Source organism: Corapipo altera, unplaced genomic scaffold, assembly GCF_003945725.1.
Source record: "Corapipo altera isolate COAL_440 unplaced genomic scaffold, ASM394572v1 54, whole genome shotgun sequence".
Lineage (NCBI taxonomy): Eukaryota > Metazoa > Chordata > Aves > Passeriformes > Pipridae > Corapipo > Corapipo altera.
The window spans coordinates 5,123,953-5,149,374 of record NW_020884902.1 but is presented as its reverse complement, the minus strand read 5'-3'; the positions used below and the strand labels follow the sequence as shown (position 1 = coordinate 5,149,374).

The window sequence follows — 25,422 nt, the reverse complement described above, 5'->3', positions numbered from 1 at the left end:
CAACTGTCCACAAAAACTGTCCAGGTTAAATGACACTAAAGTTCTCAGTTCCTTAAGAAATTATTCATATGTGGTTACTTAAAGAAGCCATTCAAGAACTACTCAAAGAAGTAGTAACGTTTCTTAGGAACTCACCATCTCACTTAAAGGAATGGCCTTTAGACAGGCTAATTAATGTGTATTAGAAATTTTAAATTCAAAGTAAATCCCACTATCTCTCTGTTTACCAAGGTTAGCTTATGTCTCCTCTCCAGGAGTACACCATCTGAACAACCTGGTGTTAAACAGGAGAAACTGTTAGTACCTTAAATTAAAACAGCATTTCAACATCCCTTCAAACTATTATACGAAGTTTAAACCTAATCCTCTGGCAATGCTTTTGCAACCATCTCGCCAGTTCTGCTCAGGGTTTAGTGATGTCATGTTGCAGAAGCAGTGCTGAGCTATGATGAATGTTTTTTTCTTGATAGTATAATGCAGCTTCCATGTTTGTCTTCTTATTGCTATTGTCCTTGCAAGATTCAGCTGAACACGGCCAAGATGAGAAGTACAAGGTGGTTTCTCAATTCACAGGTGTTTCTCTCTTCTTCCATCACCTCAGTGGAAGTGATAAACCTGTCTGGGGGTTTATCAGCAATTGAATATCAACCCCTTCCCTAGGACATCTTCCTGAGATGGCTGGGGTACATACTAAGGGCTGAGCTCTGCCAAAGCATGTGGGACACAGCTGTAAGTCCTCCTCAGCTTCATTATGCTGTTTGCCTCTGTAGCAGGAAACCTTGATACCATCTTTATAATTAAGTTTATAAATCTTTCTCTGTTAATTTTTTTTATGATACCTCTTTAGGTCCATCAGAGTGAAAACTACTTCAAAGTACTTATTTTCCACATCATTTGACCCCCTCCTTTCTTTTTTAAATCATACCACCAAAACATGACAGCCCTTAATCATTTACCCAAATAAATTTCAAAGGATATTCTCTCTGCTTTTCAACAGTCCTTGAAGAGGTAATTCTTGTTCAAACCTGGTAAGAAGTTTGCTTCAGCATTGCCAGAAAATTATTAATCCAATCAAAAATGTTTTTATACTCAAATGGCTTCTTCAAATAGTAACCAGTTCTAGCACAGTTATTGTTTTCAAACAAACCAGCAGAGATTAACAGACATACATTAAATGTTTCTCATAAAGAACAGACACAAGGACTTCAACTAGACATTTAAAAAAACCCCTCAAACTTAATGTTTAATGAATATACATGTTCAGATTAAATATAAGACATCTTCCAGCTACAGAAACATATCCTTAAAGTTCAATGAACTCTTAAGATTTTATGTCCAAATTTAAATCCATCTTCCCAGAAGCAATGGAAAAGATGACAAATACTCCTGAAACATATTTTGTGATCTTGATGAATGAATGGTACACATCACTTAGTGAGAGATGGAGAACAAGAAAGAACACTCACATCTTTTAACATGCTGATGTGTTCTGTTTCTCAGAGAGACTGAGAACGAAGCAAGTAATTTGTTATGATTGATAAACACATTTACCTCTCAATCACAGTTTATCTTGCCATGAAATATTGCTATGTGATTTTTGTCTCAACAAACACTGATAGCTAGTGTTACATAAAATAATCAAAATGGACACTATAAAGCTACTTGCCAGCACACATAGAACTCACTCTGGAGACATATCATTTAGGGTAATCTAAGAAGGTCCCAGCAGTTAGATAATTAGCCTCAATATGCTGTTTAATATAAGCAGCTACCAAAAACTGAGCATGTACTTCCCAAGTAACTTCAGCCAGAGTTCTAAACATGTCTGAAAATTCAGAGAACGTACATTTAAAAAAAATTTTAAATTTTGTTTATTAATAACAATGCCTTTTGAATTGATATTAAGGTTTACCTTATAAATCCTGTTTGTGGTGAACGTGGGAATGATGACAGAAAAAGTTAAAATATTTAACTACCTGAATATAGTCAACTGGATTCTTTCCTTCTCCCTCTTCAGAAACTAGTGCTTTGCCCTGCTCTCGCAGGTATGAGCTCATGCACTCGCACATCGTCTTCAGACCATTTGGCACACGGCTGAACAACTTGTACATGCAAGCAAGGTCTGGAATCAAGAATGAGAGATTATGCAGGACACCTCTTGTGTTACATGTGTGTAACTCATTCATCTCAGAGCAAAAGATGACAATAAAAGATTCACCTAAAGTAATGAGAAGTGGCTTAGGCTAAACATGGCTTTCCAAAAGAGCAATCCATCCCCGCACATTTATGCAAAATCTTATCATAATGCAGCAAGTATTTCCACTCTACTATTTAACTCAATCAAACTAAGGCCTACAAAAGTTAAACTAATTCCTATAGCTTATGGACACCCTTATTTAAACTGGATATTAAAGAAAAAAAATGTTAAGTAGGGTATCATCACTTTCCTTTTCAATACAGTAACTATCTTTTCTTACAAATCAGAAATGTACTCACTCTGTTGCTCTATCACCTAGTAATTGTGAAGCTGCTTTAATGAACAAAGGCCATTAATCTAAGCAGCAAGTCTGTTCCCCATTCTCATGGCTTTAGTTTGAGCACCAATTTCTAAATACAGATACTACAATCCCTCTCTTCATTATGCTGCTTTAGAAACTTATGTTCTATTTCTTTCCATAGTAACTTTCATTCAGTCACTCTGTCCCACATTAACCTCTATTAGGGAAAACCAAATCAAGCCAAGCCCTTTTTTTTCAACCAGTTCAATAAGCTGCTTCTTATCCTTTAAAAACAGCCAACTCCTTCCTGCAACAATGTTCTCTCCACAAGAATTGCTCCTGCAATGCTCCTGTTTGTCTTTTACAAAAGTACTTTTTAGAATAACTGCCTGTGGGCCAAAAAAAATTCATGTATTTTGACAGATATATACTAGAGGAATGGAAGTAATAAAATGGCTCATGTAAAACTGGTAACAAAGACCACTGCAATGGATTTGTACTTTTTTTCCCAGATACCTGGTTGAACCAAAAAAACTGACTGGTACTAAATAGAATTAAGCATATAGTCTCTGTTTTAAGAGCCCTGTAAAAGGCTGAAGTGATATTCTCAGATGTTTGCAGAACAGAGCCACCAAAGTGTTTTCACAATGACACAGGAACACAATCATTAAGCTTGACTTATCCCATGTTTAAAAACAATAAGCAGTATCATAAACATTTCTGTCTCCCACATGACCCAGTCTTACCTTCTGTCTTCCCATTTTTCAGCATATGAACTAGCCCAGAGTTCTCCATTTCCACTATAGTTTTCATATGCTTGGAAATAAGCTCCCTCTCAACAACTTTCACAATAGGTTCTTCTGTTGATTTATCCAGACAATGCATCACCCGTTCTATTTCTTCATTAATTCTAGCTTCTACTTTCTTTATATATACAGAAGCACTGTTTTCAGCTAAAAATTTTTGACTTTCCATCTGTGATTAACACAAATTAATACTTTAGACTTTTTTTTTAAAGAGAAAAAGAAAACATACTAGTTATGCCAGATCAGCATTTATAAGCAAGTTCAAATCAAACACAGCATGTCCAACACATTATGCATCCAAGATTTACATACACACTTAACACAAAATGAAGGTTCTATTATGCTAAATGTGTTACATAAGGGGATATATGCAATATAAACAAGGTCTATATTTTTCATCCTAAGACAGCCTAGTTTCCAGTTACCAACCAGAGTTTTAGCCACAGGTCCAAAGAAAACAAAACAATGGGGAGAGAGAAGAGGCAAAAATTCCTTTCAAATACCAGTTTATGTCAGTTGTGATCATTCTCATTAGTGACAATGCTAAGCACATTATTTCATGTCAAACTGTTTTTATCCATACTGGTCAGCATAGTCTTTTGGTGAAAAGATGTTTTATTTTTTTATTTTTAAGGCAGAGCTAAGAAACGGAACTTAAATGAAGGTAATTAGTTTTCTTAAATTTATGTAGCATCAAAGAAAACCAGTACACAATGACATTTAAGTGGTTGTACAACATATGATTCAGCTTTTCAAAAAAGGTTGGAGATCAGAGCATACAACAGTCAGTCAGTTGATCCTGCATAAGAATTGGGAGACTGACAAATTATCTCATCTAGATATCTTTTAACATGCTCTTAAAATTTATAACAATTTCCAGCAAGATGAACATGATTACACTCAAAAAGCAATCAACTGGCTTTTCTCCTCAAAGTATCTCACAAAAAACCCTCAGGGAATATTTAAAATGTGTTATTTGGTGGCTGATCAACAACTGGAGAGCCACTTGCTTACGCTTAATTCCTTGACTCAGTTCATTTTATTACAAAAAATAGCTCACAAATCTAGATACTATGAAGGAAAAAGCTTCCTCCAAGGCAGTTTGACAGGTTTCCCAGCCTGAAATAGTTTGAACCTTTCATGCTACTGGTATTTCAAAAAGACTGTGAGGGCAATGCAGGGGTAGACTGAGTTGCATGAAATAGCCTAAAGCAGCAGGCATAAGATTAGCATAATGATTACTTCACATGTTATTGGCACCCACATCTCAAAACTACATTCAAATTATGCTAATTCTGTAGAAAATGTGTTACTTTTCCCCTGCACAGTTAGCCCTTATTTTTCTTATTTAATTTAATGGATATGGACATACTCATCAAATAAGCAACAAGTATTTAAAGGACCATCAGTTCTCACAATTCCAGGGAGTTACAACAACATTCCAAACACGAGATTAGAACACTGCCATACCTGAAAAAATTCTGCAGACATCTCCAAAAATGGAGCCTCAAAGTCTTCTTCATAGACTGACCTTCCTTCAAGACCTAGAATCATTAACATCTGGCAAGCATTTCTTATTGCGCCTCTGCCAAAAAGTAAGTTGTTAACAACTTGAGAAATCAACATGCTTGTAAAACAGAGTACAAAGCAGAATAACAACTTGTAACATGATATTAAATAAAACATAGTAATAGAAAGTCCATTCTAAATCTGTTTTGATACATGACACATTTTCAAGAAAATTATACCAGCAACGTTGTTTGGTTTTGTTCAAAACTAAAGAGCTGATAATGTTTATTAAATGTTTTAAATGCAGTGATAGGGAAGCAGATCTCAAGTTCTACTAGCTTGCAAGACTATGAAGAATATATTTCAATATATAGGAAAATAAACCAAAATACTACTTCAAAGAAAACTGCACGTGTAGGTCAGGATTGAGCAATTTAAAATAACTGCACACATGAAATTTGCTGTGCAAAGTTTAAGTATTTTTTGTTGGTTGGCTGTTTAAAAAAAACCAAAACACCCCCCCAACCAAACACGAAATAAACCCCACCAAAATAAAAATGTATCAGCAAGTTAATGAAAACAAAGGAACTGCCTCCAGAAAGAAATTTCCACTTCCTGGCAGTAGGGGACAATACACAGCTGTAGCCAGGGAGTATTCTTTCTCTTCATAAATTGCACGTTGGGCAATCTCAGTCACAGAACTGCAGCCAAAGTAGCAAGGATTTTACACATCCCCACACCCAACAGCTGTTCTGAAACTGGAGAAGCACAAGAAAACTTGCAAATTTGAAGTCCCTTCAGCTGCAGTATCTGCAGTGTGTGGCACAAAACTCCACATCTAAACTTGCCAGAGAAGCTGTGAAAGAGATTTAAAAGCTCAGAGATGCAACTCACCTACCAAGAAACAAATGGATTGAAAGGAAAAGGAATTGGAATTAAAAGAGGAAATGTAATAAAAAAATAAATAAATAGGTGCAAAAAATTTAAACCACCTCTCAATACAGAGAAAACACATGATAGCAAACAAGAGGCAGAGAATTGTCCAAACTTTGCTTTATAACTACTCCAGCACATTGTGATAATGGAGACATTTAACAAAAGTTTAAATAAAAACCATCTGATTAATATTAAAAAAATGTATTAACAAACTTCTTCATTTACCACTATGCTAAAGCTTAATGTACGAGAAATATTTCAGATTATGGAGAAATCTGAGTTGTGCAGCCTTAAGCCTAATTAATTGTTTGTGCATGTTCTTGACTCACTCATTATTTATAACTAAAGACAGTCACTTACAAACATCTTACCTGTCTACAACTTCTCCTTTCCTTTCTCTTGCAATCATATCCAGCAGAGTTTGCCGCAGGTGATCCCTAATGCAGCCGTAGCGAACTACTTGATCTCGAAAAATAATCAAGCCCAAATTGTAGACATTCTCCACATTATTTTGTTGCACATACACACGGTCCTACAAAGGCACACACAGCAATAAAACTGTAAATTCAGTGCATCTGTGCTATTCAAAAATAAAAGAGATCGATTATTTCTGTACAGTGCCTTTCTTCGTAGAAAAAAATTATGAATAACCTCAAAATTCAAAACCAATCCTCCATTTTCCAAAACTTCATTTACACTGGAAGTCTACTGCTAAAGCATGGCAGAACACATCTACAGCCTTGACACTTTTTAGTCTGGGTGCAGAGGAACCTCCAACTACTGACAAAATTCAGGACACAGTCTGAAAGAGGTCTTACTTACCTACTCAAATCCCTTCCATCCACCCCTTTCTGATCATAATTAATTTTCCTAAAATTTTTCCCACCTCCCCATGCATCTTCCTACCACTCCTTTTAGGCAACCAAAATGCACTGTTCAGTGACATCTCCTGAAAGAACATCATTAGACGAACAGAAAAAAAAGTAAAGCCAAAATGAGAAGAGTTGTAATCGCAATCTTTATGGATTGGTATTGCAAAATTGTACAGAAGGACTTCTGTTGACACCCTTCTCTCCCATTCTCCCATGAAAAAAAATTCACTTTCATTCAACTTGAGGAAATGTTATGTTTCATTATAATTGCACACATACACAAACACTCAAAAAAGAGAAGAATGGCAAAAGAATTTTTTTTGTTTCAATATGGGTTTAAATTCCATCTCCCTACATAACCTCAGTCTACAGGAATGATCAAGTTCCTCAACTATCTACTTTTTTATCCACCTACATTTACAAACTGACACTGATCCTCAGATCAGTATTCTAAGACCTCATAGCCCAAAATCCATTGTATGGAGTTGACTGAGACATTACTGAGCAGATCCTGAGTTTCTTATTGCTATCCACAGAAGGGCTCCAGAAATTTGTCTCCCCTTTCCTATTCCTCATCAACTCCCTAGAAAAGGAAGGCTATTAATAAAGTTACTAGCAGACAGAAAATGCATGTATTTGCTTAATAGTCACCTGCTGTACCAGGTAAGACCCTTCAAAACAACATTAAGAGCAGAAAAATGGTGAGCTTTTACAACCTTCTTCTGAGATGAGCAATAATTATTTTTCTTCATTTCTGTCAGGGAATAATCCATTCCTCTAAAATCATAGCTTGAGTAATTACTAAAAATACTGCTTTGCTACCATTTAAGCATCAGGATAATGATATCAGAAAAAGTTAAAGAGTTTTGTACCCACTCAAATCTGACTGGGATATGGTTTTCTGAGAATGTACATAGCTATAACAAAATAATAATAAAAAAATCAAATTCTATGAAGGAAGAAGGTCAATGTTTGAAATTGTGTATCAAGATCAGCTTCTCCACTGGTTCTGTCACCTATCTTAAGAGCTTTATCACACTCAGTATTGCAGAGTAAAGCTACTCAAAAACCTAGAAAATGAAATCATTAAAAGAACAAATGTTATGCTTCAGACTACAGAAAAAAAAATAAAAAATCACAAGTTTATATAAATTCCACAATTACAAAAAATCAGAAGGAAAAGACAGCACACAATTTAGCAGCTGAACTTACATGGTGAAGTTTTTATATATTAATTATGTGCCAGATTGCCACTTGGTGACCAGAGGAAAGCAAAACACTGGGTTCTGCTATTAATGAATGATTTCCCACTCTCTCCCTTCAGACAGGCAGCAGCTCATTTAAATGAAAAAAACAAGTTGGGAACAGGTCAGATATGCCTTCTTTGTGGCTTGTGAAGGAAGCTCAATTCTGCCTCAAAGCAAAATGTTTACTAGTTGGTCTCATGAAGTTAGTTTAGTGATACATGGTAGTCTAGGTCTTTGGAATATGTACTTCATTTTTCATTATTTACAAATGGGGTTGTTTATTTCACTTCCTTATTTACACACTTGCATCAAGAACAGAAGTAAATGGGACTCTCAAGTAAGACAAGTTTAAAATATATTTTCAAAGAGATGAAAGATAAATTAAAAAGTAACATCTCTGTGACCTGAGGAGAAAAGAATATATCATTTCCCAAAAATATTCAGGCCTCTAAAGCACGGGCAGCAGGGTATCTGAAAGGATTAAAGCCATGACTCATCTGCATAGCTTCTGTTGTGGCAGTGCTAAACAGTGCCATCACAAAATAGTAACCGCACTAGAAACTCCTCTCAGTGTATCAGCACGCCTCTGTAGTAAGCCAGACCACTCTACAATACCCAAACCAGAGCAGCAACATTAACATTTCTGATACAGCTGATTTGCTCACCCTTGGTAACAGATCACATTTACTGTTTACTGGAAGCTCTCCCAATCCAAAAAAAGTAATCATAGAGAGAAAGCCCCAGTGGGGAACAGGTTTGACTGATGAGGCTACACACTGCTGCACAGCAATCACCTCCCACAGGGAGAAGCAGCGGGTTATTAAAGGTAAGAGTAACTTTCAGAAGACAAGGGTGGAGTTTCAGACAGCAATTATTCATAAGCTACAGTCCTGCTTATACTGCAGAATTCTGATCTGAACTAAAGTTACCTACTGTAAAATATCACCAGCCACTTTTTACCCATCTCTGCACACTACCTGGATGGTGCAGCCTTCAGACACCCTTGACTATGTATATATAGTAAGTGTCTTTGATGCTAGTTCTGGAAATAAAAACAACAATTTCTCCCTTTTAGCTTGTGTGTAAGGTATGGACAGTAAGAGACACATGCCCTGAGGTCAAAACTTGCATATCCAATCTGTGGATATAATTGCTGGCTTAAAAAAAAAAGACATCATCTTTGTGCACAGCATAGATGAGAAGGGAATTCTCTGCCCCCTGAAAAATACACAGCTGTATTTGCAGGAGCAATTGTTCATTTCTGACAGTGTGTAACTGGCACTGCCCATATGCCTGTAACACAACCAGGGGTGTGACTGCTGCACTCACATACCTGAAATTGCTTTAAATTGAGCAAGTACAAGTAATAGAGAAGGAACACCACAGAATCCAGTTTAACCCAGTTTCCATCACACATTCTAAGAATTCTCATGCTCACTGTTGCTTGAAGACCGAACAACTGCACCTCCACTGCTACCATTACATACAGCATTAAAATTGTGGACATGCTTACACTGCTGCTGTGAGGTTGAATTTCAGATATGCCCAACCGTAGTGCATCACTTCACTGCTTCAACATGTATGTGACCTGACTCAGCAAAGAGGCTACTTAGAACATGACTTGGGTGCTTTGGTGCCTCACTGCTCACTGCAGACAGTGCCATGAAGTTATGGAGAGGATGACATCTACTCTGGCACTGATTATTGTAGCCTAAACATGCAAAGCAAAAGGAAGAGAGCTAGTGCTGCATCCTACAACATACACTGGAACTGCATAAACTTGAAATTCAGTCATGCAAACTGGAATGTCTCCATAAAGTCACGACAAATCTTTGCTATGCAAAACGTTACAAAACCTCACACTACACCTACAACAGATCTAAAACCAACAGACTTTCACCAGAGAGTATCACAAGAGACAAGGTAATTTAGCGCTTGTGGAAGAGGTTCTGCACATACAATGAAATCCTGCCATAAACCTCAAACAGCAAGTATTCTAGTCATTAAGTATCATAATGCAGAAACCTCAATGTGCAAAACTCATGCCTTTCTAAAAAAAGATCTATTTGAATTTATTTTTATTTCAAAAGTAGCAAAATTAAATAGGGGAAAGAGATTAAGGTGGGTTGGAGAGGTGTTTGTTTTGACTTAAATCATATGACAGCCAATGGGTGAAACAAAGCTGGAAAACAAATGCGGCATTAAAACAGAAAGAGTTTAGTTTAAGATGTACAATCGCTAGGCTGAAGTAAGAATTTAGGAGAGTAAGACCAGAATTCAAGAGGATGTTAAATGTTTTACTTTCACTGATGTCACACGGTCTGTTGGGCAATAGGTACATTTCCTGAAACTGATGGGTAATTGAGATGGGCTACAAAATAAGAGAAGGATTGGGTCATGCTCTACTTACAAACATATGATAATTGCATATATTTCTCCTGGTAGAACACAAGCATATCAATTAACAGTGCCTGGTGACTGAGTTTATACACTGTTTGGCTTTTTTAGATAAATATTTTTCCTGTCAGTTATAGTAGCTGTGCTTGAATAAAAATGTACAAACAACTTGTGACATAAGCATATCACTATAATCCTACATGTCACTCAGACTCAACATCATAAAAGAACAAATCATTCCTTATTTTATAAAGTTCTTCAAAATTGTTTCTTTGAAGAGCAGTCAGGTCTCATCTTTCACAGGTGTTCTGTCACTGTATGATTTTGTGGCACTAGCAGCCACAAAACTAATTTCCAAAATTCCAAACTTTTGGGATGAACACACACTCAAGGCTGGAAGTTTCCTGCTCTAAAGTCTCTTTTGAATGAAGAGAATTGTGTTTGACTCAAGATGACACCCCAGTGACAAAGATGAAACTGCAAATCTTTGACAATAATCCTATTATAAACTATAGCTTATACTTTAGTTTGTAATCAAAGCATGTATTTTCAATTGACAATTTGTCTTATGCCCCTCCAAGTCAAAGCAAAGAAGGGAGTCTGCCCATTCCATCAGTTCCTTGCGTTATATAGTTCTATTATAACCCCATGTTACATTACAGAGGTTTAACAGCACTCCTAAAGCTTGACAAGTTTATATAAGCATTTTGGAAGAAATATTTATAGTAAAATAGTAAAAATACAACAAAATTATTTTATTTTAGATATGTTTTTTCTGTTTCTTTGGGTCTTACTTTGGTACAAGGAAAAAAAAAATCAATGGAAGTCAAATAATTAGTCAAGCACAGGGCTCAACTGAACATCCACTTGAAATAATTAAACATGGACATGGAATATAGTCCAGAAGTATGAAAGTTTATTTTTTATTCTGTTCTGAATCTAAAAGATAACCCATGAAGTTCAATTTACACTTGTAGGAATGCTGCAGGTTTCCATCCCCTGAAATTTTGGTGGAAAAGGCTGTCTGGATGTTTGAACAGCACTCACAAGCTTTAAACCAAAGTCAAGGCATTGCTCTCTGAGCGTAAAAAATACTTGGTAAACTGGTAAACAGCTCTCCTTTTCCCCCAGAAGTGGTAACTGCAGTATGTATCCCTTCCTCAAAGAGGGAGCCCCTTGGTCCTTAATATACTGGTCAACACACTGAAACAGGAAAAGCTGATAAGCCAATTTTCTCTGCCACTGTTTGAAGGATCAAAAATTTATTGATTTTAAGAGTAGGAGATAACATTGCATTACCCATTACCTTGGAGTATCCAGCACCTTCTGTACTGAAATAATATATAATATTTGGCTAAAACACAACAGCTACTCCCCTAGAAAGCTCTGGATTCCATCTTCTAACATTTCTAAAAATTCACCACTAGCTTTGGTAGATTAATCTAATCCTTAACTATTCTTGAATTTGCCTAGTTGCATCTTGCAGCAATTGATTTGTATTTGTCCTTCACAAACAGATTAGAGATTCCAGGATTTCTCACAGCAAAGACAGTACATCTTGAAAATAATCTCTCCATCTTCCTTTCAGCAAGATAAAAATACACAAATTGTTCAGTGTCACTTGAAGGCATTTTATCCAGCCCTCTAGATTTTGGTCTTTTCCCAGCTGAAATAAAACAAAACCAACCCTCAACATGAAGGCCACTAAATCCATTAAAAAAATAACCACGTTATTAATTACTCCAAATTCTTTAACTTTTAGCAGCTTATTAACCAAAGGGGAATTCACAGCTAATACAAACATGGTCAGTGTCATAGGGTGAGATCTTTAACAGCTACAAGATGAGATCTTAACTCCAGTTTTTCAGCAGATAGAGCACAATTCCAGTTAATTACCATTTTTGACCAAAAAATTGCCATCATTATCTGTCCTTCACTGTCTAATACTGCATAAAGTACTATCTGTAGTATGATATTTTGGCAAAAAATTATTTTATTTAAAAAGCACAGCATCTCAACAAGTTTTTTTCTTCTTTGTCACGTCAAAGCCTTTCGTTAGAAGCTAAGCAAAAATACTCTTCTGCATCCTAGAGCATGCCCACCATTATGGGAATTTAAATACATACCAACTACCTAAATTGTAACACAATCCAGAGACAAAAATGTTAAGCCTTCTCTCCAAAAACAAAAAACCTTTTCTGTTTAATGTAGGTAAGAAACTGCAAGCCTGCAACCAGAGATCACATTGTCATCTATGTACAGCACCATCTTGTACCAAGCTCTGTATGAACAGGAAAGGATTCAGTTAGAATTTAACATTCAAAGTCACACACTGTACTAAAGTTATCCTCTTCAAATCCTTAACCTTAAAGAACAACTACACTGGAAGTCTGAGGAGACTTTACACCATTCTTTCCATAGTAAGAAAACACTGCTACATGAACTACAACATGCAAATCACATCTATAACCTGCCAGAATGGGTCTGACCAGCTTAGTTTTTAAGAACTACAAAGTTCAACCATTTTTCAGATTAATTTTTCAAGTGATAATGAGATAATCTAAAAGAAGAAACCAATTACATTTGGTCAAACACCTGTGCATACAAGAGTACTGCACGGGAAATTCAAAACAAGGGACAGAGAACAGTCTTGGGAAAAGGAGTGGTAAGCAAGCCTTGCTTTTTATCTCTCCATTTGATTTGTTTGGATTTGTCAAAAGACAATTTACTGCACAGCTAAATGTGTGAAATAGCAGAATACCCACCATATACATCAGAATGTCTCTAATCATCACCATTGCTGTTTGATGATCATTCCACGCTTGGTTTAGTGTTTGTAGAAAGTTGTTATTCAAGGAGTTTAACACATCTTCTCGCACCTGAAGTAAAAAAAATAATAGATTGCCATAAACTCAAGTCAGTTTCTCCTGCAGCATTTAAATCTTAACAAACTTAGCTTCAGCACAAATTTCCTTGCTCCTCTATGAACTTTTCTGTGGAAAAATATGACTTCACACATGTAAGAAAAATGAGACTAAAACCAAGAAGAACAAAATAAACATGGATATTAAATTTCAAAGGAATTCCTGCAATCTTAAATGTTAATAGTATTTTTTTACAACTCTTCAAAGGTTTTATCTCCTATGTTATAGTGTTTAAAGAAATACTAACTTTACTATCACAAGTAATTTCAGAATACTGGGTAGTAGCAGTCAATATTACAAACAGGAACAAGTACAGGTGAAAAATTGGCCATGATGACATTTAGAGAGACAAGCTGAGACAGCATAAAGTTACAGCAAACAACCATCACTTGGTAAAGACCAGATTCTTACACTGACGGTCCATACTCTCCAGCAATGAGAAAAAAAAGTCATCTTTGTTTATACAAATGTATTTGCTCATTGATTCATCTGTCTCAACTTCAGACTTTACGCCTCTTTGCCACTACTACTCCTGCTAATAAAAAAAGAGCATCCAGTTTCATATTTTGATTTTATGCAGCAGAAATATACTACAGTGCTCAAGCTTTAAACTCATGTAAAGGAGAAACCCATGGGAACGTAAAAAAATTATTCCAGAGTTAACAAAATGCAGGAATTGACTTTTGACATAACATGCAGAATATATTCTGTCCTCACTGTAACCCAACAGAATGTATTCTCACATTTACAGATCTGCACTTATGCTTGGGTGAGTGCAAGTTTCAGCACAGAGAATTCAAAGAGGAAAATAAAATGCACACAGCAAGCAACCACAAACTGCACCAACATCACATGCAACCACCTGAGAGACTTCATTCTGTTAAAGTTTTATGCAGTTATTAGGCCAAACCAGCATAACAAGGAATTCTGTCTGCCACACTACTATATATACTCCATAAACTTAGATGAGCAAACCAAAGACAGAGCATGGTACATCACACAAACACAATGGTCTCTTCTCAAGAATCTCTGAAGCTTATCCCAACAATATTCACCTTGTTCCTGAATCTAGGCAACACATATCTGTAGGTTGTTCAAAGCTTTCTGAAGTCTTCAAACACCCACTCTGCAGACCTGAGCAAGGCCTCTCCTTTTTACTTTTGGAAAACATAATATGCAGTTATAAGCACTGCTTAGCTGCCTCATTCTTTCTGATCATGACCATCATTTACCCTTTGGTCTCCCAAATGTGTGCTCTGTTAACATCCAATCTATGTAGTTTTTAGCCAAAACATAAATATGCATTAAAAACTTCAGCAGACATACTTGTGAAGAGTATGCAGAACCTCCCAGCACAAGAGAAACACACGTGACATGGTTGCTTTCACTTCTTTGGCCAGTATGTAATACCATCAAAAACATTATTTGGTAGATCACCCACACAGGTAAAATTTACCAAAGCATGATTAGCTTATAAGCACAGATAACCAGGGACATTAATTTTACAACACTTTTTTCAAACAACACAGAGGCAGTGTTGTTTGAAAAAAAATCAAGCACCAACTGGGAGCAAAAGGGGGTTCTTGTCAGCAGGTAGCAGTGATGAATTGCTTCCAAGCAGACACCTGAACACTCAAGAGCAGTTCCACCTCTGCTCCATACAGAATGTTATGTGGTTTTCTGGAAATGTGTTTTAAAGTCAGGAATGGGTGCTGTACAACAAAACTACTTCAAGAGTATCTCTTCTCAGTGACATCCTCCAAGGTTTATTTTAAGCTGCAGAGAGGTTTGGGAAGCTGTTCTTTTAGTTGCTACAAAACCCACCCAAATTATTTCTTACAACAGTTGTCTAGTTAATAAGTGCTCAAAACATTCCTTGTATAGGCCATGAATACAACAATGTTACAGGAAAACTACTATAACGCACACAACATCTTAGCTATGCAAAGATGGAGAGTCAAACCACTTCGGTAGAATAAATAACCTGAAGTAAAAAAACCTGGATATCCATACTCTTCTACAAGAGAAGACAGCCCTTCAGAGAAACAGATGCTACTCTTCCAAAGCCTTAGGAAAATCTCAGTCTCAAAGATTTTTATCAGCAGAATGTTACTATGAATTAGCGAAGCTTGTAGTGATTTCTGTGACAATATTTGCAGCTATACAGTAAATTGGCAAGGGAAGCCAGTTTAAAGAAGACTGTCCATAAAAAGACTTACTTGAAAATAAATTAGCAGCTTCATAATCTATGTAAGGTCTTCTTATAGTTGCAATGATGAAATCCAGTGTGTAACTTCAGGCTCAACTGCATTTTGATACAGATCTTCAGGAAATACAGAACCCTTCCTCCAGTCTCTTAAGAATAGTTGGCAGAAGCTTTCAATACCTTTAAATAACTCTTTATCAAGTGTACACAAAGCAGACTTATGGCCTAGTATTTTCTCTCTTACAGTGCCCGGTCTGATGCAGCAGCACAAATAGTTCAATTATGTAATTTCCACTACTGTAAGGACAGCCAGAACCTTCTATGGGGAGCAGCAGTAGAGAACAGCACTTTCTGAACTAACGTCTCAAGCCTTCAAAACTTTTATTATGGAGTTTCTTTACCTTCTACAAAAATCCAAGTAGTCTAAAAGACCGTATTCTAAAATCTTAAGAGTCCCAAGTAAGTTAACAGATTAACTATGACTTTACCAGAAATGTCTGTTCATCCCTGCAGCTGCTATCCTACTGCTGAAAGAAAAAAACCAACACTGAAGAACACTGATGATTCTGAACTGTTACTTACTTTCTGGCAATTCCCTCACATTCTTTTGCCCTCCATATAATAGTAGACTTGCAAAAGATCATCTGAAAACATCATTAAGAAAATATAAAGGCAGATAACACTTCATACACTGTCAGTCAGACTTACAGTACACCCTAATGCTCAATGGGTAATTCGCCTCCTACACAACTTCTCGTGTCATTCCTCCCTATTCGTTGATGTTATAGAAATAATTTCAAATTCCCTGTAGGAGATGCCTCTCTTATCTCTCCCCTTCTCTCTGTGACAACACAATAGCAAATTCTAAAGCTTGCAAAGGATCCCAGACACAACCGAGTCCCAGAGCAGACATGCTTCCTTCAGCCCACACCTTCTGCACCAGCACCCCACACAATTCCTTCTGCATTTAACACTGCCACAGTGACCAGCTCTGTGCCCTCCCTCAAAAACACTTTCTTGCATGCTTGCCTGTATTATTATTCTGAAATAGCAGGTACTGTCCCTACCAAACTCCACCAGCTGTATCAATTCTGGCACGGCAGCACAGAAAGGGAGAAATCAGTGAAGTACCTGATGCACAGGAATTAAATACTTGAATTAAAATGAAAGGCTTCAGGACTTTCAAAATTCAACTGTATTTTTCAATAGGTCTACTTGTACCCTACTTAAATAATGAAGTCAATACACAGGTAAAGACAAGTTTTAGCATGTCCTTACCCTGTAGTAAAAACAGGGTAGTTCAGGACAGCTGACTCCTCTCAGTGATGCAGAGTACCTGCCTTTCTATTGCCCTCATCATGCAGCCAGAACCTGGTGATTAGTACTTACAAGCCATTAGGGTGTGCAAGTTCAAAACCAAGCACACTTGAGAGTAACTCACTTGCAGGAATGTATCTTGTATTGATTCCATCTGCACCTATCATTTTATTTACAATTAAACAGGCTGTAAGGACAGTACACTGTATTATGTCCTGTTGTTGAGAAGTTAAATGCTTATAAGAAAAGTATTTGGTTTCTATTTAAAATGCTGAATAAGCACAACTTTCTACTAATGGTTAAATAAGCATAAAGTGTAAACACAGCTCCTAACCATGTCTCACCAACAATACAAGTTTGTGCTTTCCAAGCTTTAAAGCTACTTGTAAAAACATCTGAACATACACGTTGCCTCTACCCAGTCTCTTCATCTATTCCAAATTAACCAGCAAGACAGGAATACCACAGGAATGTAGCTTTTTTGTAAAAAGATAATCAGCAGATGTAGACAGCAAAGGACAATAATGTTTCAAGGATTCTAGCAATCTCAAATTTGGGTTTGGCTCCTCAGCAGTGCTCCCTGAATTGAGTGTAGTTCTTCAGTTAAAACTGACTCACTTCTGCACATTTTCATTTTTATAAAAGTTATGAAATTTAATGAACATTTCAGTTGGCAAAATCCCCCTCTCCTAAATTCTAGCATTCACCATTGAGTCTCTGAATAGAAGTTTACAAAGACTTGTGATGAGAGGATTTATTGTTAATTAGCTACTTAAAATTTAACAGAGAATTGCCCTTGGAAGAGACAGTGAACAGAAAAGATTTCTCTAAAATTTCTGTGACAAAGTGTGAGGTTAAACAAAACTTTTTTTTTTATCTATCTTACCACAAGCACTAATGGCACAAACATAAGATGTCATTATAGAACTGATCCTATTCTTAGTAAACAATGCACTATTTTTTCCATACTTCCATCTATAACTACCTCAACATAATATCCCCAAGTTAATACTCAAAAGGGACAAGGAGTAGCTTTGAGCCTACAGAAGTTTTCTTTATTGTTCAGAAATTTTTAGCAGAAGTCACATTTTCTTTTTTTTTTTTTAGTCTTTTCCTTGGATTATTTAATTTATAGGACAGCATCATCAGAATAATTTAGCCTTTACAACAATTAACTACTAAAATTCAGTAGTTAAAACTTTTTATTTAAAAAAATCTTGGTCATCCATGTTTATGATACCAATACAAATGGTTATAATTTGCTGAATCACATTACAGATCAGAGTACTAGGTCACTGGAAAAGACTTTTTTTTAAAGCATCAAATATGATAGTATTAAGCATCAGAAAGGCACTAGTCTACACTGCTATTTGTGCAGTCATCTCACCCAGTGCAGTGAAAGTACAAACTCAGGATCTTCTGCTCTTTTGTTAGTTTTCCATAATCAGCACTTCAGAATAATTAATTTTGCAAAGGGATAATTTTTAATATGCAAAATAACTAGGAACTAAGATAAGAAGTTGCAGAATACCTAGTAACAAAGCATCTCCCCTCAAATTAAACCAGCATAAACTAAAGCCTAGGAATAATAAAAATTTAGTGTCATATTATTACATATAGACTGTAAACATAGGCATATACAAGGCATAAAAAGTCTCAGATATTTGCCACATTTTATATGAATAGTACAGATTATGCATGCACAGATTATGAAAACAGAAGAGTTTGAGAGTTACGGATGTGCTACAATTATAGAAAAGAGCCATAAATTATCCAGCCACTTCATACAGGATGTGTCCTCTCATGCAACAGTAAAAAAGTCCATGTTAGAAGCAGTTTTAGACTATACTTGTTCAGAGCACACCTTTGAAACTAAGATTTTAGAAAGAAAATAACACATTTCTCATCCACAGCAGTAACTCCAGCTGGAATGTACAAAAAACTCCCAAGAATTCTGCATTATTTAGACATAAACCTCCCATCCATTCTCTGTAATTCAGCCATAAATAATCATCCAACACACATGACGGTGTACAACTTTGCTTTTCAGATGTTGTAAAAACAGTCAGTATATGGGGTCAGAGTGGACATGTGTCTTTCTTCAAAGATAGGCAGATATGGAGCAAGGCAGGCATCTCTCCAGCCTTGGAATTCCAATTATCCCTAAATATTACATGGACTCCTAAAAAGTGAGTTTTAACTTCGTTCAATTACATACTTATTAAATCAATTCTAAACTTTTCTCTCAAAGACAGGAGAGGTGGTTCCATGGTTTAACATGAGACCTAAAGAGTCCTTTTCTCTGATGATACATCTTCAGAAACAAGATGCATTCAAAAATGCATGTCATTTTGACCAAATTACATGGTTTTGCAAGGGCCGAAATGATAGAATACAGACTGCTCAGGACTTTTGTTGTTGCTGAGCTGATGTTTTTGAACAGTGCCTACTGCCTCTTTAAATAGCATAATCCTACCACAACTCCCTCATTAACTTGTGAATTAGTTCATTAGCCCATAACAAACAGGTTCTTACCCTGGTATTTATTTTGTTCCACAGATGAAAAAACTGACTCAAAAACAACCCAAAATTTGGCCTAAGAAAATCACAAAATGCCACCAAAAAGGCCATAAACCTTTTAAAAAAAAGATCCCCAGCTCTCAAGAGTTATTCTTCAACAAAAGTTGTTTCCTGTTATACACTTTCACACACTTTCTATTGTCTGTCCTCCATTAGTAACTTACAAAAACCAGTACCTGGAACACCAAGTCATTTGAGCTGGGTGTTAGCTCTATGCTACTGTTTCTGAGAGAAGCTACACAATTGCAACACAGGGCAACATTATAAAGTTAGATATTTTTGTCCTTTAAATAACTGTTCAGAATTCTTTCCTATAAGATACTTCCATTGTAATTAATAAAACGACAAACCTTGTTTATTAGATGCTCAGTGACCACTTCTCTTAGTCCAGTGTAGAGTTTTTCCCCATGTTTATGTAACACCATTGTATATGCATTCCTATACAGCTCCTCAAAACTGAGACCGCTATTGTTCTTACGCTGGATCTCTTGGATTGCATTTTTCAGAAGATCCCAAATGCTGTTCACATATTTCTCATCCATAGTCATCTGTAAAAATAAAACAACATGTTATTGTTTAGAATCAAAAAAGAATATAGATAATAGAAAGTAATTGTTCTGCCACATCTTGTTGATTTTATTATCACAAGGTTTCTCAAACTTTATTGAAATAGTGTTTATGAAACTAGCAAGGATTTAAAGAAATAGTTACGGAAATTGTAATTTGTTAAAGTTTAATGCTTTTTCCTTTCAGAGTTGAAAATCCACAGAACCCAACTCCAGAGCCTTTTTAGGTGGAAAAGCAGGTATTCATGGACATGAGTTTCTTCCCTACTCTTCCTCCACAGTGCTAACAATGGTGGATGGTTAACTCTCATCCCATATTACACGTTACTTGGTGCCTCCTAAATTGTACTGCAACACTAATCTGCTTCACCAGACCCCAAATCAACCTGTATAACAGATAATGTCTGACACAGAGTTAGCAAACTTAGTCATCTGCTTGATCCCACTAGGTGCTTCAAAATATGTCAGATAAAACAGTATCTGGGATTGCAAGTAAGTGTAGCAAAAGATTATCAGACGTCAGGATTGCTCAAAGTTTGTGAGTCAGTTTGGTTTAGTTTATATGAAAACAGGAACTGAGTTACCATTTTACACCTAAAGAAAAAGGATGAAGAGTGAAGAGAAAAAAGCTGCTATTCCCACAGTTACTGTGGAAAAAGAAAATATCCCACACACCAATCCACCAATATCCCAGATAACAGTCTACCAATAACATCAAAGTAGCCTTTAAATAAGAGCTAAAGTAGTGAAAGAGTGAAGAATAATGGTATGACATTACAGAGGAAAATCATGACCAGCTGAAGTCTACCTCTCCTTCCCCTTCCACCTAAGAACCATTAATAGAAGAAAAATATGGAAAACTAGATTTGACTGCATTTGTAATCAAACACAATTATTAGCAGAGTTTTTTTCATAACAAGTACATTTTTACATGTATTTTCAAGATATCATATATCAACTTCTCTAGGCATTACAAATAAAAGTACAGATCATAATAAAGAGAAGCCATTCATTGCCTTGGGAGGGAATGGGTTGCTGAACAAAATCAAAACAAGACACACAACACACAATCTTCCATCCTGCTTGTCTTCTGGAGTTTTGGTTAAATACAAAGATTTTTATGATAAAAATAATCCTATCACTACTTTTCCCACTTCTCTGATACCAGATCCACTAGACTCTATGTACCAAAAACTTGAGATGTGGTGTTAGATATACAAAAATTCTTAGCTCCCCATCTCCCAAAAGTAAAGCCTCAAAGTAGCAGAGGAATGGCGGATGGAACGTCACGTGTCCCTCCACACTTTTTGCTTATTCTGCTATGTGTAATACTGAAAGGTCAGTAATTCTGTTTTTAATTTGCATTTGCTACATTGGTGCCTCTTCAGGGAAATTATTTTCTAAAGCCTTCCTGAACCAGCAATTTTACAAGTACTGATAATGAAGGCAAGCATTTAGATTTGCAGACAGCAATCCAAGTAAAAGCTTTTCAGCCTTCTTTTCAAAAAAACGAGGTTTTGTTTTCAAACAAAGCATAGACTCAAACCAACACCTCCCAATGTCCTTTCCTCCCCTTGCTAATCAAGAATCTCCAAGTCAACACGACCTTTTTATCTCAACTGTGATTTAACTGCACACTGTATTTTAGAAAAGGTGTGATCTGTATAAACCCAGCAAATCACGGAGGTGTTACAGCACTGCTGCTCCTGGGCTGGTCACAGTGAACACCTCTGTGTGTTACAGATAAAGCAGCACTTGGGATAACTCAGATCTGCTCAGGAAAAAACTAAAAGTGAACTGTTTAATTCTTCTACTTTTAATCCAAATGCTATAAAAACAAAGGAAAGACTGTAATGTTATTTGCTCCAAACTCACTGAATACAAACATGAACATTGAGCTTTCTGCCACTTAACAATTGACACACCACAAGCTGCTCTGCTCTGGAAGCACAAGAAAGGTCCATGAAAGGTAATTTTAAGGAGTACACACCTCCATGGGATAAATATACAGAAATATTTGAAAAAGTATTATAAACTTATTACCTTTCAGGATTAAGAATGAAGGACTCTGCTTTTCAGTGCAGCTTCCTATTCTGCTGATGACTTAGATTAACATCTGTGAGGTTTTATGGCAACAGGTTTGCTCAAGTTCTAGGATATCAAGTTAGAAGAGCACTGTCTTCCAAAAAAGCTCTAGCACAGCTGGCTTATTTGCAGCAGTGTTTTCTAACAAAGCAAAGACTCCTAACACTTTAAATAATTCCATTCTATTTGGCAGTAAGTCACTGCAGTAAAGTTTGAGCAAAAATGTATTATTTCCTCTCCACTGCTGAAAAATTGTGTACCATTTGAACAGAAGAGGTCTTCTTGTACTCTCAAAGGTACATAAGATTTGCAATGGCTAAATCTACCCTTGGATTATTTAACTCACAGGTTCATCTCTTTTCATCCCCTTTCCCTAAGTCAGGCTTGTATGCAGACTTAAAATCCAAACAACTAACCAATAAATACGTTTTTGATACTACTCGAACACTTTGCCATTTTTCAAAATTCTGTACAAAAGCATCTCTGAAAACACTATTAGAGAACTGTGACTCAACAGGGAAAATTTATGCAACTCTCTGGATCTCTACTCTATGAGTGATAGATTTCCACAAATATGAATACAGAATTAGAGCCCTGCTGTTTTTCCATGTTCATTCCCAGATTTCTTTTAATGGTTATATTTTAAAAGTGAACTCCACATTTTTAATACAGTTGCCTTGCTCGTGTCATGTATTGTTGCAGATTTAGCAGAACCCAGATTGCTGCTTCTGCAGGTGCTTTGAAAAAAACCCAAAAACCCACACAGGTCTGGAAAGACTTTCAGAAGCAAAATCCCATTAACTTCAGTAGTGTCTACACCCAGATTCACCAAGATAGTAAGAAGCCAGTGTCCAAATAGAGGAAATGTGTTAATGTACTCCTGCTTATCTGAACATTACCTTTCTTGGGGAATGGGAGAGAGACCAAGTCTGTTATTGGCAGGAGAGAGAGCTGTTTATAAGAAGCCGCTAGTTGGAAAACTTCCACAAACCGCTGCCCAAATGCTAATGATTCAAAGATGCAACTCGAACACAAACATCTGAACTCAGAGCATAGCACAAGGACATCTTGAGGAAATTAGACTAAAATGTCAGTGTACATGAAAGTGCAATCATCTCACCAAGAAAAAAAAAAAAAAAAGTCTGCAAAGGACTCAAAAGGTCCTTTATTCCACAGTGCAGGATCAGATACTCTCAAGCCCCTTCCTTTAACAGTGTTTGTCTACCATATTAAAAATTACCAAGACCAAATAAACAATCACTGCCAGCAATCTATTGCCATTATCACCCGAAAAGCAGGTAAAGCTGGTAACAGTCCTGAATAGACTTCTCAGTGTCTCCCTCCCAGAAGTTGACACTACAGGCACCTGTTTGAGTAACTTACTGGCATCAATCACAACAGAACAGCTCAATTCTAGGAGTTTTCTGATTAACATACAACTTCATACAAAATATTATCACCCTCCTTCTAGTCATGTAGGTCAAAGGGAAGTGCAACATCCTGTCCCTAGGGAGCAGGAACAACTCCATGTGTTAAGACCTGCTGAGGCCAACTGGCTGGAAAGCAGATTTGTCAGAAAAGAACCCAGAGCACTTGACAGACATCAAATTGAAGATGAACTAATGGGTCTCTGAGGCAAAGAAGATTAATGGTATTGTGGGTTGCATTTGGAGGAGTGTTGCCAGTAGGTCAAGGGCTCTGTGCAGCACTGGAGAGACATATGTAGAGTAGTGTGTCCAGTTCAAGGCTCCCCAGTACAAGAGAGACCTAAACATACTGGAGAGAGTCCAGTGAAGGGCCACTAACCACCCTCTGGAGCACCTCTCACATGAGGAAAGGCTGAGAAAGACAGCCTAGGGAAACCCTGAAGGGATCAAATCAGTGCATACAAAAGCCAGTGGGAGGGTGTACTGAAGGGGGAGGGAACCAGCCTCTTTGCAGAGGTGCCCTGTGACAGGACTAGATACAACAGGCACGAACTGAAACACAGGAGATTCCCCCCGAACATCAGGAAAACTTTATTGTGAGGGTGACCAAGCATTGGCACAGAGCCCAGAGAGGCTGTGGAGTCTCCATCCTTGGACATGGACTCAAAAGCCATCTGGATACAGTCCTGAGCAACCAGCTCTAGGTGACCCTGCTTAAGCAGTGGGGCTGGACAAAGTGACGTCCTGAAGTGGTTTCCAACCTCAATCCCCCTGTGATCTGGTGATACACACTACAGCTGTACACCGAGGAAGCCGGAAAACCAGGGCTCCTTGAGTAAATGTGACCTTTTAAAACTGCCAGTACCAGTCTTCCAAAGGAAATGCATTGAGGGATAACAAAGGTGAGCAACAAAATACTTGTGGTCCCCAGTGGAACCAGGCATTTGTTCCCTGGCTTATACCAACTGCAGTCAAAGAACAACACTAAAACTCTCAGACTCACAAAAATCCAACAGATGGAAATTACTGCTGGAAATTCTTTGCACAGAAATAAATGCTTTGGGGTGTAATTTCCATTCTGTACACTTTAACTTTTACAACAGTTCCATTTGGATGTAACTTCATTTCATATTCTTGTCAGTTGATTGTTTCACCCTTAACACTACAGAGCTTTCTCCTCTTACTTATATAACCATGCTCCAAGTGCTGTGAACTGCAAGGAAGAGTTACAGGGGTAAACTGTTAAGAGCCTGCTGATTCTAGAAGGTTTACACCAACTTACTTTTACTGAAAGTAGCTATTTAGTCTTCTTACCAAGAGGTGGTTAAGAAAGAAGTGAGGAAGAGGTAAATAGATGTCCCATAGAATCTCTGTAGGAGTATCCACAGAGGTTTACCCATCAGCAGAAACAGGAGACACACGAACTAGTACTCTCAAGACTAGTGACCACAGACAGCTTCTTATCCTTCTTGAAGAAGAAATTTCTAGACAAGTTCTATGAAGTTCCCACAAAGATCTCAGACCAGATAGGTCATTGTTAATTCTCAGAGGTTCTAAACAGACTGCCAAAACACTTGTAGGACATTTTTACTTTCAGAAAAGTCACAAACACCACTACTCACTTTTTCTACAGAGTAGCTACAGTGTTTATCACCATTCTACAAAATACAAGGTGAAAGATGTCGATCTGAAAGGGATTACTTTTACAGAACAGAGTTTCTCAAAGTTTTCAAAAAACGCAATCATCTGCCTCATTCCTTTCTATGACATCATTTACAGGTCCAACACCACAGAGCACTGGAATGAGAACCAACAGAAATTACAGAATGCAGGTGTTTACCCTCTCTACCTTGGAAGGAAGTGAGTAGATACCAACAATTATAGTTAGTCAGCAGTGCTGGGAGTAAACATTTGCACCTAATAATTGCAGCCTATTCTCACTCCCCCTGTTCCCATCCCCCAACAGACAAAATGAGCAGGGTCTGATTGTCATCTAAAGCTGCCACCATGGGGTCCTGACCCACAGTCCAAGAGGCAAGGAAGACTCCCACC

General features: G+C 37.0%; 1 protein-coding gene across 1 annotated transcript in view; it reads right to left on the bottom strand.

Moving 5' to 3' along the window:
* CUL3 (cullin 3) overlaps positions 1-25,422 on the bottom strand; it is a 58,627-nt gene that overhangs the window by 16,432 nt on the left and 16,773 nt on the right. Inside the window, exons 2-7 of the mRNA XM_027650476.1 lie at positions 19,643-19,840; positions 13,031-13,144; positions 6,121-6,281; positions 4,775-4,889; positions 3,245-3,473; positions 1,977-2,122 (exon numbers count right to left, since the gene is read on the bottom strand). Coding sequence (XP_027506277.1) covers positions 1,977-2,122; positions 3,245-3,473; positions 4,775-4,889; positions 6,121-6,281; positions 13,031-13,144; positions 19,643-19,840 — 963 coding nt within the window. The remainder of the gene's footprint in view (positions 1-1,976; positions 2,123-3,244; positions 3,474-4,774; positions 4,890-6,120; positions 6,282-13,030; positions 13,145-19,642; positions 19,841-25,422) is intronic.